The sequence below is a fragment of the Otolemur garnettii genome, unplaced genomic scaffold (genome assembly GCF_000181295.1).
Source record: "Otolemur garnettii isolate 467f Iridium unplaced genomic scaffold, OtoGar3 scaffold00044, whole genome shotgun sequence".
NCBI lineage: Eukaryota > Metazoa > Chordata > Mammalia > Primates > Galagidae > Otolemur > Otolemur garnettii.
The window spans coordinates 2,346,692-2,360,114 of record NW_003852439.1 but is presented as its reverse complement, the minus strand read 5'-3'; the positions used below and the strand labels follow the sequence as shown (position 1 = coordinate 2,360,114).

General features: G+C 40.4%; 1 protein-coding gene across 1 annotated transcript in view; it reads left to right on the top strand.

The window, feature by feature from the left end:
- CUNH16orf62 (chromosome unknown C16orf62 homolog) overlaps window positions 1-13,423 on the top strand; it is a 107,422-nt gene that overhangs the window by 41,777 nt on the left and 52,222 nt on the right. The window contains exons 10-14 of the mRNA XM_023513772.1: window positions 5,599-5,645; window positions 6,362-6,473; window positions 6,966-7,082; window positions 7,725-7,778; window positions 10,058-10,138. Coding sequence (XP_023369540.1) covers window positions 5,599-5,645; window positions 6,362-6,473; window positions 6,966-7,082; window positions 7,725-7,778; window positions 10,058-10,138 — 411 coding nt within the window. The remainder of the gene's footprint in view (window positions 1-5,598; window positions 5,646-6,361; window positions 6,474-6,965; window positions 7,083-7,724; window positions 7,779-10,057; window positions 10,139-13,423) is intronic.

Here is a 13,423-nt window from a genome sequence, read left to right as displayed (position 1 = left end):
CCTGGCCCGGTTTGAACCACCAGCCCCAGTGTATGTGGCTAGCACCCTAATCACTGAGCGATGGGCGCTGAGCCTCCCTTGTTTAACTTTGTTGTGATTTTCCCTCTCTTAACATCATAGCAAATACTTCCCCTGTTTCAGAAGTTTTGTGCCCATCAATCATTCCGGTAGGCATTTACAAGGTGGAGCTTTTTGCAAATGGAGAATGGAAGTAGGAGGTGGATGCAGCTAAACTTTCAAGTCTCTTACTCAGTTCCCTCTTTTGTGAGGCTCAGTCTGTGCAGAGCTGTGTCACTTGCTTTCCTTGGGTTTTCCCAGTTCACTTTCATGGCTTCTTTAGGTAGGTTCTACTGTTGTTCTGAATTTACAGTTAGGTACCTGAGGCTTTCAGACTGGCTTAAGGTCACACAACTAGAAAGAATCAAAGGCACCTATCCATTTTGGTGTTAACTCTTGAAACCAGCAGGTTCTTTCATCTCCTCCTCTATACTCTCTCTCTCTAGGTATCTCTTATTAATTGCTGTGCTTGAGATGGGATTTAAAGGTCCTAACAAATTGACCCCTGGGACCATGGACATACTATAAATTATACTTTAAACATTCTAAAACATGATTATCCTAGTAATGCAAATCCAAGAATAGCTGTGGTCACTGTGAATCCCCCTTAAAAATATAGTCCTATTATTTTGAATTAGAAAAAAAATCTCAGTGCAAGAGAAATAATAGGAAAAATTAAAATTTTCTTCTTTTTAATGCCTAGGGTATAGAATTTCTATTTGCATTGAAATATTGTATTTCTTTGAAACTTGAGCATATTAACTCTGGATTAGGGGCAGGGTATTAGATTTTAAGATTAGTTTTTTATTTTACTCAATGTTTATGTTTTTGCTTCATTTAGGAAAATAAGGGGGGGAAGAAGAAGGAAAATACAACTTGCATATCATTTCATTCTCTTTTATGAAGCAGTATTTGTACACACTGATGGGAAGTTCATTTAGTAAGGGCAGAAGGACAAATTTGGGAGTTGCTTGGACTTTATATTAGTTAATCTTGGTTTAGAAAAACAGAAATGCAGCCTTGGCCTGGCTTCTTTTCTTAACTTCCTATACTTTTGAAATAGGGAAATTAACCCTACTCTGGGATCACCTTAAAAAATTCATTCATTGGCTCGGCGCCTATAGCGCGGTGGTTATGGCACCAGCCACATACATCGAGGGTGGCGAGTTCAAACCTGGCCTGGGTCTACTAAACAACAACGACAACTGCAACAACAAAAAAATAGGTGGGCATTGTGGCAGGCGCCTGTGGTCCTAGCTACTTGGGAGGCTGAGGCAAGAGGATCACTTAAGCCCAAGAGTTTGAGGTTGCTATGAGCTATGACACCATGGCATTCTACTGAGGGTGACATAATGAGACTCTGTCTCAAAAAAAAATTTTACTCATTAAACATGGTGGTGGTTCTATAAATCCATATATATTGATGAAATGTCATGGAATTAGACACAAAAGCATATTCTTCCTTCCATAAAAGGCTTTTTTAATAAAACCTGGTGAAATAGTCTAGTTAATTGTATTAGACCAGGGGTCCTCAAACTTTTTAAACAGGGGGCCAGTTCACTGTCCCTCAAACCATTAGAGAGCGAGACTGCGGGCCCCAGGACAAGTCGGCTGCTAAGCAGGGCAGGCAGGAGTGGCAAAAACACCCAGCGGGCTGGAAAAATGTCCTAGGCTGCATGTGGCCTGTGGGCTGTAGTTTGAGGATGCCCATATTAGACCATTGTCAGTTTCCTGGCTTTAATAATGTACTATAGTCAAATAAGATGTTACCAATGGAAGAAGCTCGGGTGGTGAGTTCTCTATGGTTTCTGCAATTACGCATTGGTCTATAATTAATTCAAAATCAAAAGGGTTTTAAGAGTCTATCAATTAGATTGAATCTAATCAATCTATCAATCTATCAAAATGTTACACTATATCCATGATATAGATTCCTCAGGCATTAGAGAGTAAGGCCTGAAACAGTAACCAAAGTACTGTTTAAAAAAATAAAAAGAGTAAGGTCAATTTGAGTGTAGGGAGGAGAGAGGACCGTGCTAGATTCTGAAGTAAAAAAGGCAAGTTGCAACCCAATATTTATAAAGTTATTCTATGATGTAATAGAATACTTTTCAATTATATTTACCCACAGGGCATAGGGAAAGTTCTAAATAAACACCACAGTGTGGACAGTGGTGATCCCTGGGAAGTGGCAGTTGATGGAGGGAGGGCGCACATGTCTTTCTCAACGCCAGTGCTGTTTGAACCTTTGTCCAGAAGCGTTTTTTATTGTTACAATTTTTATAAAAACAACAAAATTTTATATCTAAGTGACATGTAGGGGCAATGACAATAACAAAGGCCTAAAATGAACGTGAGCATTCTAAGTACATGCCTGCCTTGTGAATCTTCTGAGTCTTCAAGCTGTGCTGCATGTGGAAATGGAATATGCTGAGCTGTGAGTTTTTTCAGTGGTTGATCCCAGCCAAGAGGCTCGTTTTGATCTCAGTCTGTTTTGAACAATTGTTCATCTTCTTTTTGCCAAAGATAATCAATTCCGTCACTTCTCAGAAAAAAAAAAATTTAATAACCCCCAACAGACCTGCCTGGGATCCATAATGTTTGGCTGTCTGGGCACTTATTGTATTCCTAGATTCCTATATTACAACAAAGCTCTCTTAAAAAGTTATTATGTTCTTGGATGCATTTTTAATGCATTCATCCTTTGTGAAAAAGAAAACTTCAGCTTAAGCATTTATCGTATCTTAATGGCGAGAATCTTTTGTCTATATGTTGGCATTTAACTGGGTCCGTCTTCCCAGAAGTGGTAGGCCAAGACATTTCATTTCTTTGTGTGTGTACCTGTGTGTGCTTCCACATACGTGTGTGTAAGTAGAACGCACCTGTGCGGTGTAGGTTCCTGCCTGTTGTCCTCACTATCCTGTCCTCAGCACCTACAGTAGTGGCTGGTAGAGCTGTCCCTCAGTATGCTCGGGGGATTGGTTCCAGAACCCCCATGTATACCTAAATCCACACATTCAGGTCCCACTGTTAGCCCTGTGGAACCCACATATACCTGGGTTTGGCATCCTGAGAATACTGCATTTTTGGTGAGTGCTTGGTCAGAAAAAAGAGTCCACATGTAAGCAGACCTGTACGGTTCAGACCCTTGTTGTTCAAGGGTCAACTGTACCTTAAAATTGTTCATTAGGTAGGCATTGAATAATTATTTGTGCATGTTGGGGAGTATTGGTGCTATACAGAGACCATCCCTTTCCCTTTCCTATCCTTTTTCTAAAACCACATTGGTATTAGTCTTTAAGAATGGCTTTTCAAAAATAAATACCCATGAGTGGGTTAGGGAAGCCATGTGTGATGTCATTAGTTTTGTTTTCAGCTAGGATGCTGCTTCTGGCTGCAAGGACCAGATTTAACTAGCACAGCCTTCAAGTATAATTCAGGGTTTCCTCTCCCACAAGTGCAGGCTCTAGACCAGGCAGCTTCAGTTCATCTTTCTGCTCTGCCATCCGATCCGGCAAGGAGCAGAATGTCTGCAGCCGTTCCTGGTATCATGTCCAGATGTCGCTGCATCCAGAGGTGGAAAGACAGGGGACCTTCGATTCCTCAAAGCTCCCAGAAGACTTCCCATCCTGCCTCTTACAGTCGGAAAGAGGTTATGTGCCCATGTCTAACCCACCATGAACAAGGAGAATAAAAGACCATCACTGATTTGGACTTTTTGGGGTCTGCTTGGGCTCCCATTACAAAATATCACAGACTAAGGGCTTAAGCAAAACAGACTGTTTCCTCACGGTTCTGGAGGCTGTAAGTCCAAGATCAGGGTGCTGGCAAGATTGTCTTCTGGTGAGGCCTCTCTCCTTGGTTTGCAGACAGCTGCCTTCTTGCTGTGTCCTCACACCGCTTTTCCTCTATGTATGTTCATCCTTCCTGTCTCTTCCTCTTCTTCCCATAGGGACACTCCTGTGGGATTAGGGCCACACCAGTATGACCACATTTAACATGAATATCTCCTTAAAGACCCATTGTCAACCATCACCTTTATTTAGGCAACACCTGTGACACAGAGGGACACAGCTGGAAAGGCTGGAATTGTACTTAAGATGATCCTTCTGTTTTTCAGACTTCAGGGCCAGATTTTGGTGCAAGTATCCTTTCCACCACTTACTAGGAAGGGGCTTACCTCTCTGAGCTTTGGCTTCCTCATCTGTAAAACGGGATGTTCTGTGGCCCTCACAAGGCTACAGTGAAGCGTAAACAAGAAAAGGGAAATACAGCAGTTAGCTGGCCCCTGGATCAGTGCTCAGTGTCCTCTAGTTAGCTCGTGTCCTAGTCCTAGGGTTGACCTTTCCCCAACCACTGCCCTAAAGGATACTTCTTCCATTGATTAAAAAAAAAAAAAAAAAAAAAAGGAGTGCTTTTAAAGATATGTAATTGCCTTAAGATAGCTCCAAAGCCATTAACAGTATTCCAATGAGTAAAACATTTCCTTCCTTTTGAGGAAAAAATACACTTCAAAATGTGTTGGAGAGGAAATAAGGCAAAGAACGTGGCCTTTGATGTCAGCCTGCCAAATTCCCACCTAGCTACTGTCGCAGGCTTTGTGACCTTGGGTGAAGCCTGGCACTCTTCATGGCTCAGTTTCTTGTAGTATGTCGAATGGGAGAATTAGAGCCCTGCCTGGAGGGGGGTTGGGAGAGGTGACACCCTGCGTGCAAAGCACTTCTTGCCATGACTGGTGGGCACTAAGCTGCAGCCCAGGGCTGGTCACATGCATTACTAAGTGCCCTGTGGGCACCTTGTGAAATGGGAAGGAGCATGGGGGTCAGAGAAGAGGAGGGCAACGAATAATTTCTACTCTCCTTCATCCTCTAGAGCTCAGAAGGTCCCTCTGTAATCCTGTAGCAACCTTTTTTTGGGGGGGGGGTACAAAGTCTCACTTTGTTGCCCTTGGTAGAGTGCTGTGGCATCATTAGAGTGCAACAGCAACCTCAAACTCTTGGGTTCAAGCGATCCTCTTGCCTCAGCCTCCCGAGTAGGTGGGGCTATAGGCATTTGCCACAATACCTGCCTATTTTTTGAGAATGGGTCTTGTCTTGCTCAGGCTGGTCTTAAACTCCTGATCTCAAGCAATCCACTCGCCTCAGCCTCCCAGAGTGCTGGGATTACAGGTGTGAACCATCACCCCCAGCCTTATCCTGTAGTAACCTTGTAGATGGGAAAGTGGCATTTTTATCCTCAAAGATGAGGAGACTTAGGCTTAGCAAAGTCTTTGACTCACCTGAGGTCTTGCTAATGGTAGTTGGCAAGGCTGGATTTGAACCCAAGTGTACCTGACACCAGGGCCCTACTTCCTATTCATTCTGCCAAATTCTGTAAAAATATCTTTCTTCCCTTGCCCTCCTCATCCCTACCAGGCACTGAGAATTATGTAAATGGACATGTGGCTGCATCACTTAGAGTATTACTTTGGAAATCTGTTAGAAATGCTGCTTTAGAGCCTCCAGCCTGATGATTTTTTTATTACTATTTTTAACATATTAGGCTCTGCTGACTGAGATGATGGAGAGATGTAAGAAACTAGGAAACAAGTAAGTATTTTAAGATTCATAATTCATGAGTTTGAAAATGGACTTGGCTACTCTTTTTGAACTTGGTATACTTATTACCTGGGCAAGATAGCTGACCCAGAGACAGGGTAGCACAGAGGCTTAGACCACTGGAGTCCAGGTATCTGCCCTCCGATCATGGCTTCATTCCTTCTTAGCCTTGTGACCTTGGGCTACTTACTTGACCTCTGTGTACTCAGTCTTCTTATCTATAAAGTGAGGATAATAGTACTCTTTTCCCTATGGGGCTATGATAGGTGATTGGCTAGGAGGAGCTTGATCTTCCTGTCTCCCACATTTATGAGATTTCCCCTCTGCCGGCCTTTTGGTGGTAGATGCCTATAACATAAGACCTCATATATAAGAGGTATGGATATATTTGCAGTGTGGCTTAATATGGTTACTTAATGTTTAACTTTATTAGTGTACCTGCCGACTGAAGGCTTATTTTTCTTCTGTTTAAGTGGATTGGATTGCTTGCTGATTTATCTGTCTATTCATCCACCCAACTATCTAAACATCCAGTTAATTCAACATTTTTCAGGTTCCAAGTATGTACATAACACTATGTTAGTCTCTAGAATCTTCCCCTCTGCCCCAAACTTACCATTAAAGGGCTTCCCAGCAATGTGCATCCTAAAATTAAAGCGCCTTTCATAAAGTGCCTCAGCTGACTTGGTACATTTTCTGTCTTATAGTGCCTTGCTGTTGAATTCCGTCATGTCAGCCTTCTGTGCTGAGTTCGTTGCCACAAGGTCCATGGATTTCATTGGGATGATCAAAGAGTGCGATGAGTCTGGTTTCCCCAAGGTAGGCTCTTAACTGTGCACAAGGGGAGAACAAAGGGGCAGTGTCTGTCCAGTAGCTCTCGAGGGAGAGAGTCTGGTGTTGGGGGCAGCCTGGGCCAGCTAGAAAACAAGCGAAGACTCTGTTCCTGAGGAACACAATGGAAGATGAATTAGAAGGTGTGGCTATTAGACACCATGTAATTGCTGTCCATCAGGTTAGCTCACTTTGAAGTATTTAGGAAAGTTGTGGGTCTACCATCTTTAAAAATAAATCTCAGTCATTTATGAAAAGCTTTGTCCAGTGAAATATTTTGGCCCACAGATGCACAGAGCCAACTCTTTACACTGCTCTGCTCAGTGTATGAATCTGAAGTAGAACTTCAAAAGGAGGTTATTGGAAGATTAACTGTAAGAAGGACTGAATGTTACAAACTTTTCTCTTTTTTGTTACGTACGCTCAAGGTACCTTGACTTAAAATCTCCAGTAATAACGACGGTTTTGTATTTTTCTTAGCATCTCCTTTTTCGGTCACTGGGGTTAAACTTGGCCTTAGCTGATCCTCCAGAGAGTGATCGGCTTCAGATTCTCAACGAAGCTTGGAAAGTTATCACTAAATTGAAGAATCCACAGGTGGGTGACCATTTAGATTTTAAATTGACCGTTTTTTTTGTTTGTTTGTTTTAGTTATGTGGTGTACTTATTCATTTTAAAAATTATCTTTTTGGCTGGGCATAGTGGTTCACCTGTATTCCCAGCACTTTGGGAGGCTGAGGCAGGAGGATTACTTAGAGCCAGGAGTTTGAGGCTGCAGTGAGCTGTGATGGAGCCACTGTGCTCTAGCCAAGGCAACTGAGCAAGAATATGTCTCAAAAAAAAAAGAAAAGAAATTAAAGAAATGTACCTTTAAGCTATCATTTCTCCCTATAGGTAAACAAATGATACAATTAAAATAAATAGGTTTCTTTAAAAACAAAAAGCTATAATTAGTGAAAAACTAATTTTTTTTTTTTCTGGAGAATGCCACCCTTTGCTTCTTCCAATTCTTTAAGCATAGTGGAGCTTCCCAGATTTCTACCTTGGCCCAAGGAGCAATTCTGAATGGAAATCTAATTAGTTTCAGGCAATGTGTGTTTTTGTATAACTTATGCCTCATGGTTAAATTATCAGTGGGCCACAGTTTTCTATACATGAACTGTTCTTATGAGATGAACTTTTTCCATAAGGTATACCATGTTGTGCATATTGTAAAGATGTTTTACTTTTTCCTTGTAGGACTACATTAATTGTGCTGAAGTGTGGGTGGAATACACCTGCAAGCATTTCACAGTATGTATGACTGTGGTATTGTTTTTATAAGAATTATAGTTTTTCATGTTTGTAAATGAATCTAGTTTAGGCACTTAGGCATTTTACAATGATAATCATTCTTACAACTTATAAAAATTGTGTTCTTTATAATAAAGTATGGTAGAGTATTAATATGTACACTGTAACAAAAGTGTTCCATGCTTATATGTACTTGGGAAAGTCTGCACTATACAAAGTTAAACAGTTTTTCTCAGTGTAGGACACCTTAGAGACTTTTATGCTTACATGTAATGTGACTTTGCATAGGGGTCTAATAAGCGTCATTTCCTGACTATATTTGATTTGCATGTAATTTTTTTCCTAAGCAAACAGAGATGCTTCTTTCACTAGGCACAGACTAGAGCCAGAGTTTGGGGAATACCAGGCTTGTCAAAGAGCAAACACTTTAGAAGTAGGTGGAAATGTGTTTATATCCCATTGCCAGTTGCTTTTTTTTTAATCAACTTTGAAAAATTAAAGTATAGCATTGTTATGGTCTGAATGTTTGTATCCCCCCAAAATTCATTTACTGAAACTTAATCCCCAGTGTAATAATAGCAAGAACCTTTGGGAGGCGATTAGTGGGGTTAGTGCCCTTATAAAAGAGGCCCAAAGAGGCTTGTTGGCCCTTTCCACTGTGTGAGGACATGGCAGGAAGGCTCCATCTATGAGGACTGGGCCCTTACCAAATATTAACTCTGACAGTCCCCTGATCTTGGACTTCTTAGCCTCTAGGATAGTGAAAAATAAATTTGTTGTTTATAAACTGCTTAATTTATGGTATTTTGTTATAGCATCCAGAACAGACTAAGATAAGCATATGTATAAAAAAAATGCACATGTTGTAAGTTTGCTGCTCAACATATTTTCAAAAAATATACCCATGTAGTTACTGTCCAGAGCAAGAAATAGGAAATAACGTACCCTCAGAACTCCCCAGCACTGGTCACAATCCCTAGCCTTTAGAGAGTTGAAGATAACCCCCATCCTGGTCTTTAACACCAGAAATTGGTTTTGTCTCATTTTGACATTACATACTGTTGACATTTCATAAATGTTGGTCGGTCCATTGATTTTTTTTTTCCTTCTTTTTGCGGAGAGACATATTTTGTTACAAATTGTTGAGTGCGTTCACAAGGCAGAAAAAACAAACTTGTACGGGGTGCTTCAGCACTATCAGAACAGACTTCTGCAGCTACAGGCCCTATTTTTATTTTACATTTTATCGTGGAAATTTTTAACATATGCTCTTCCTTCTACCCATCACCTATCTACTTGTGATAAATCTTATTTCATTTATATCCTTACAACTTCTTTATACCCCTGGAATATTTTGAAACACATCTCAAACATCCTATCATTTCTGCCAATATTTCAGCACATCTGTAAAAATAAGGATTCCCTTTTTGAAACAAAATCTGAATACATTATCCTAACTTAACAAGTTAATAATTCTTCGGTATCACTAAATTGTCAATATTCCAGTTTCCCCAATTGTCTTTTAATTCTTTTAGTTTATTTATTCAAATCAGGATTAGAATAAGTTATTAATATATACATTGCTGCGGGCTTCTTAGGGTACTTTGATCTGTTCTCTCTCAATCTCTTTCCTTCCCTGCTTCTCTTCCCCTCCCCCCAACCCCTGCAATTTGTTTTTTGAAAAAATTGGGTCTCCTGTCCTATTGAGTTTCCAAGACTGGGTTTTGTGGATTGCATCCTAATGATGATGTTTAGCATGTCTTTCTGCCTGTACTTATTTTCTGTAAATCAACACTTGGCTAGAGACTTGAAAACTATCCCTTTAGTGAGCCATATACAAACAGGCCATGGGCCTGTAGTCACTGCTAATGCACGTGGCAAAAATGAACAGTGAGCAGTTAGATCAGATGGCTTATGGGGGTGAGATTGTGTTCTTTACACAATGTCTCTCTGCTGTCCCTACAGGTGCCTAAGAGAGGGACCTGGGTCGGGCGGGTAGGATGTGGCATGGCCAATTTCACCACTGCTCTGAGAGGCACGATGTAAGGCCTCATGACCTTGGAGAACAGTGTTTAGTCCTGACTTTGTGCAAGGCTATAGAACTAGACCAAGTTGTATGGGTGGGATTTCCCCCCTTCTGTTATTTTTAGCAGAATATTTGAAACCTTTTCTTGGAAGAAGTGTGATATATTCTGAGTATCTTAATTCTTTCCCTGATGAAAATGGTCACTGATTTCCATTTAGTAGGATTAAGTTGATTTCCATTCCCCCCCCCTTAGAAACGAGAGGTAAATACGGTTTTGGCTGATGTCATCAAGCACATGACTCCAGATCGGGCATTCGAAGATTCCTACCCTCAGGTAACGGATTTGCATTTCTCATTTTAACAGTGTTAGGGATTTTGTGCTATTGAATTAAATAGTCATGTTTGAATCATAGCTCTGCTATATCCTAGCCATGTGCCCTTTGATCAGTTAGTTACCTTGTTGTGCCTCAGTTTTCTCACCTGTAAAATGGGGGATAATGATAGTCTTATCCTAAGAATTGTTGTGAGGATTAAAGAGATGTGATACGGGAAGCCCTGACACAGTTGCTTCGCACATGTAGAAGCAGGAGCATTGATGGCACCAGTAAGTAAGATACCTATGTTTTGGCTGGGCGCAATGGCTCATGCCTATAATCCCAGCACTCTGGGAGGCTGAGGCAGATGGATTGCTTGAGCTCAGGAGTGCAAGATCAGCCTAAACAGCTGATCAGTCAGCCCCATCTGTACTAAAAATATAAAAAAACTAGCCAGGTATGGTGACTTATGCCTGTAGTCCCAGCAACTCGGGAGGCTGAGGCAAGAGGATCACTTGAACCCAGGAGTTTGAGGTTGCTATGATCTATGGTGAAACCACAGCGTTCTACCCAGGGCAACAGAGTAAGGCTCAGTCTCAAAAAAAAAAAAAAAGTCTGTTAGTTAAATTAACTTTTTATTTGGAAATAAATTTAAGCTTATTGGGAAGTAGAAAGAATAGCTCATAGAACTCCTATTTTCTTTACCCAGATTCACTGCCTATTAACATTTTGCCACATTTGCTTTCTCATAATCATATGTGTGTACTACATGCATGTGTGCACATACGTATACATATACACATGTATATGTGTTAATTTTTTTCTGAATTATTTGAGAATAACTTTGTACATCATGCTACGTCTTTGTTTCTAAAGAGCTCAGTGAGTATTTCCATGGAACAAGGACATTCTCCTGCATAACCTTAATTCCATTATCAACTTTAAGGAATTTAACATTATGTTAAATTATATCATGATTCATACTCTTTTAAGTATCCCATGATTCATACTCTTAAGTTTTGTCAGCTGATTCAGTGTTCTTTATGGCAGGGCTTTTCCTCCTCAAGTGTAGAATCCAGCTTAGGATCACTCTGTAAAGTAAGTCTAGACCAAAGTAAGATTTTTATTTTACAACGTGATGTTCCAGAACTAGTGCCTGATATTGCTTTTGAACTGCACTTGGTATAAGGCAGTTAGATATATATTTTTTGTAAGAATTTTAGAGTTTTTGTCTTTTGCTAATTTAAGAATTTTTCACCATTTGCTCATTAAAGTGGTTCATCATTACAATTTACTGGGCAGCTCCTGACTACCTGGCCTTTCTCTAAGTGTGACAGAAACAAGCCATGGTTCAGGCATGGTGCCTGGGGCAAAGTAAATAAGTATCACTGAATGAGTAAAACCTGCAGACGCCATGGGTCATTTCCAGCCCTGTCAAGACTCCACATGAAAACTAGGATGCATTAGAACTTTTGCTGAAGAACATTTAGTAAGCCCTTGACTACTAGGGTCCCAGTTAATTGAAAACTTCAGAGAGCATAATAATTTTAAATCAGCCTGTTCCAAGAGAGGGTAATTATACTGTATTAATTTGGTCATATCCAAAAACAACTTTTTAAAAGACGCCTTGGGGCCAGCCAGCACTCTAGACAGCCATCCAAATCGGCAGAGAGCCTTTTATCTGGAAGGAATTGTGTCTGTGGAGAATTGGCTTACTCTAGGTCAGAGACAGGAAAAAAGACACACAAATGCATATATATGTATTTTTTTTTGTACCAGAAAGTAAGGAAGTGATTGAAAAACTAAGGAGGACCTATGAAAAGGATACAGGATCAGCTTGAAGGGACTCTCATGGGCTTCTGATTTGAGCATCAAAAGAAAGCGGGACAATAATGGATTGTAACCCATTGGATAAAATAGGAATCCATGAATCCATCCTTATGAGGTATAGCTACATAGATAGATGATGGGATTGATTGAGAAATGTGGAAGGGGCTGGGCGCCTGTACCTCAGTGGTTAGAATGCTGGCCCTGTGCACCAGGGGTGGCGGGTTCGAACCCAGCCCAGACCTACTTAACCAAACAAAAGAGAGAGAGAAAGAGAGAAATGTGGAAGAAATCGTAGAGTTGGAAAATCACCATTGTGCAGCCATCACTGTAAGACAAGGATTGTCTGCATTTAGACAACGATCATTAGCGGCACATGTTAGACCTGGGAGGAAGAGTTTAGCATGCATAGATGAGGAGAGAGAGACTTTGAGAGCTGTGCATATCTTAAAGGGTCTTCCTGTTGAGCAAGTGTTAATTGCAAGGGGGTAAATAGTGACAATACAGCTGAGAAGCTGAACCATCCTCATCGAGCTAGCAGTGAGAGCAGATGGCCATCGTGCATCTGAAGATGTGGTACCCTAAGAAAGACACAGCATCACCTGTGTAGCATTCCAGTCAGTAATGTACAAGCTGAATCTCAGCACGAGAGAACATCAGGCATGCCCCAAATGGGGAGACTTCTATAATTTTTCAAAAATATCATTGACAGAAGTAACAAAGACAGGCTAATAAGCTGTTCTAAGTTAATACAGATTAAAAAGACATGAAAGCAGAATGCAGTGTATGATCCCAAACTGATCCTGTACAGAAGAGAGGAAAAATAATGCTGTTAAGGACTTACTGAGACACCTGGTCAGATTGGAAATGCATGATAGATCAGACCAAAGTGTTTTCACTATGTCAGTGTTAACTTTCCTAAATTCGGTAGCAGCAAAGTGGAAACGTCAGAAAATGTCATTATTCTTAGGAAATAGAAAATGAAGCATTGATGGTCATGGGACATGATTCCTGCAATCCACTCTCATGTGGTTCAGGGACAAAAATACTGGGGTAAAGCATGTATGGAAGTTCTCTTATTGTTCTTTGAGCTTTACAATAAGTGTGAAAATTATTTTTAAAAAAGAGTTAAAACATATAATACATGTTAAAAATGTCCGAGTTTATAAATTCTGTCATCAGACGGATAGATGAGGGGATAAAGCAAATGTAGCAACATGCTAGCTTTTTCAGAATTGAAGTAGTGAGTAAACAGGTGTTTCTTGTGTAATTCTTTCAGTTATCTTTAAGTTTGAGCATTTATATATATGTGTGTGTGTGTGTGTATATATATATATATATATATTTTTTTAGAAGTAGTACCTCCTTGCTCCTCCTGGACCAAAACCTACTTAACCAAACAAAAGAGAGAGAGAAAGAGAGAAATGTGGAAGAAATCGTAGAGTTGGAAAATCACCATTGTGCAGCCATCACTGTAA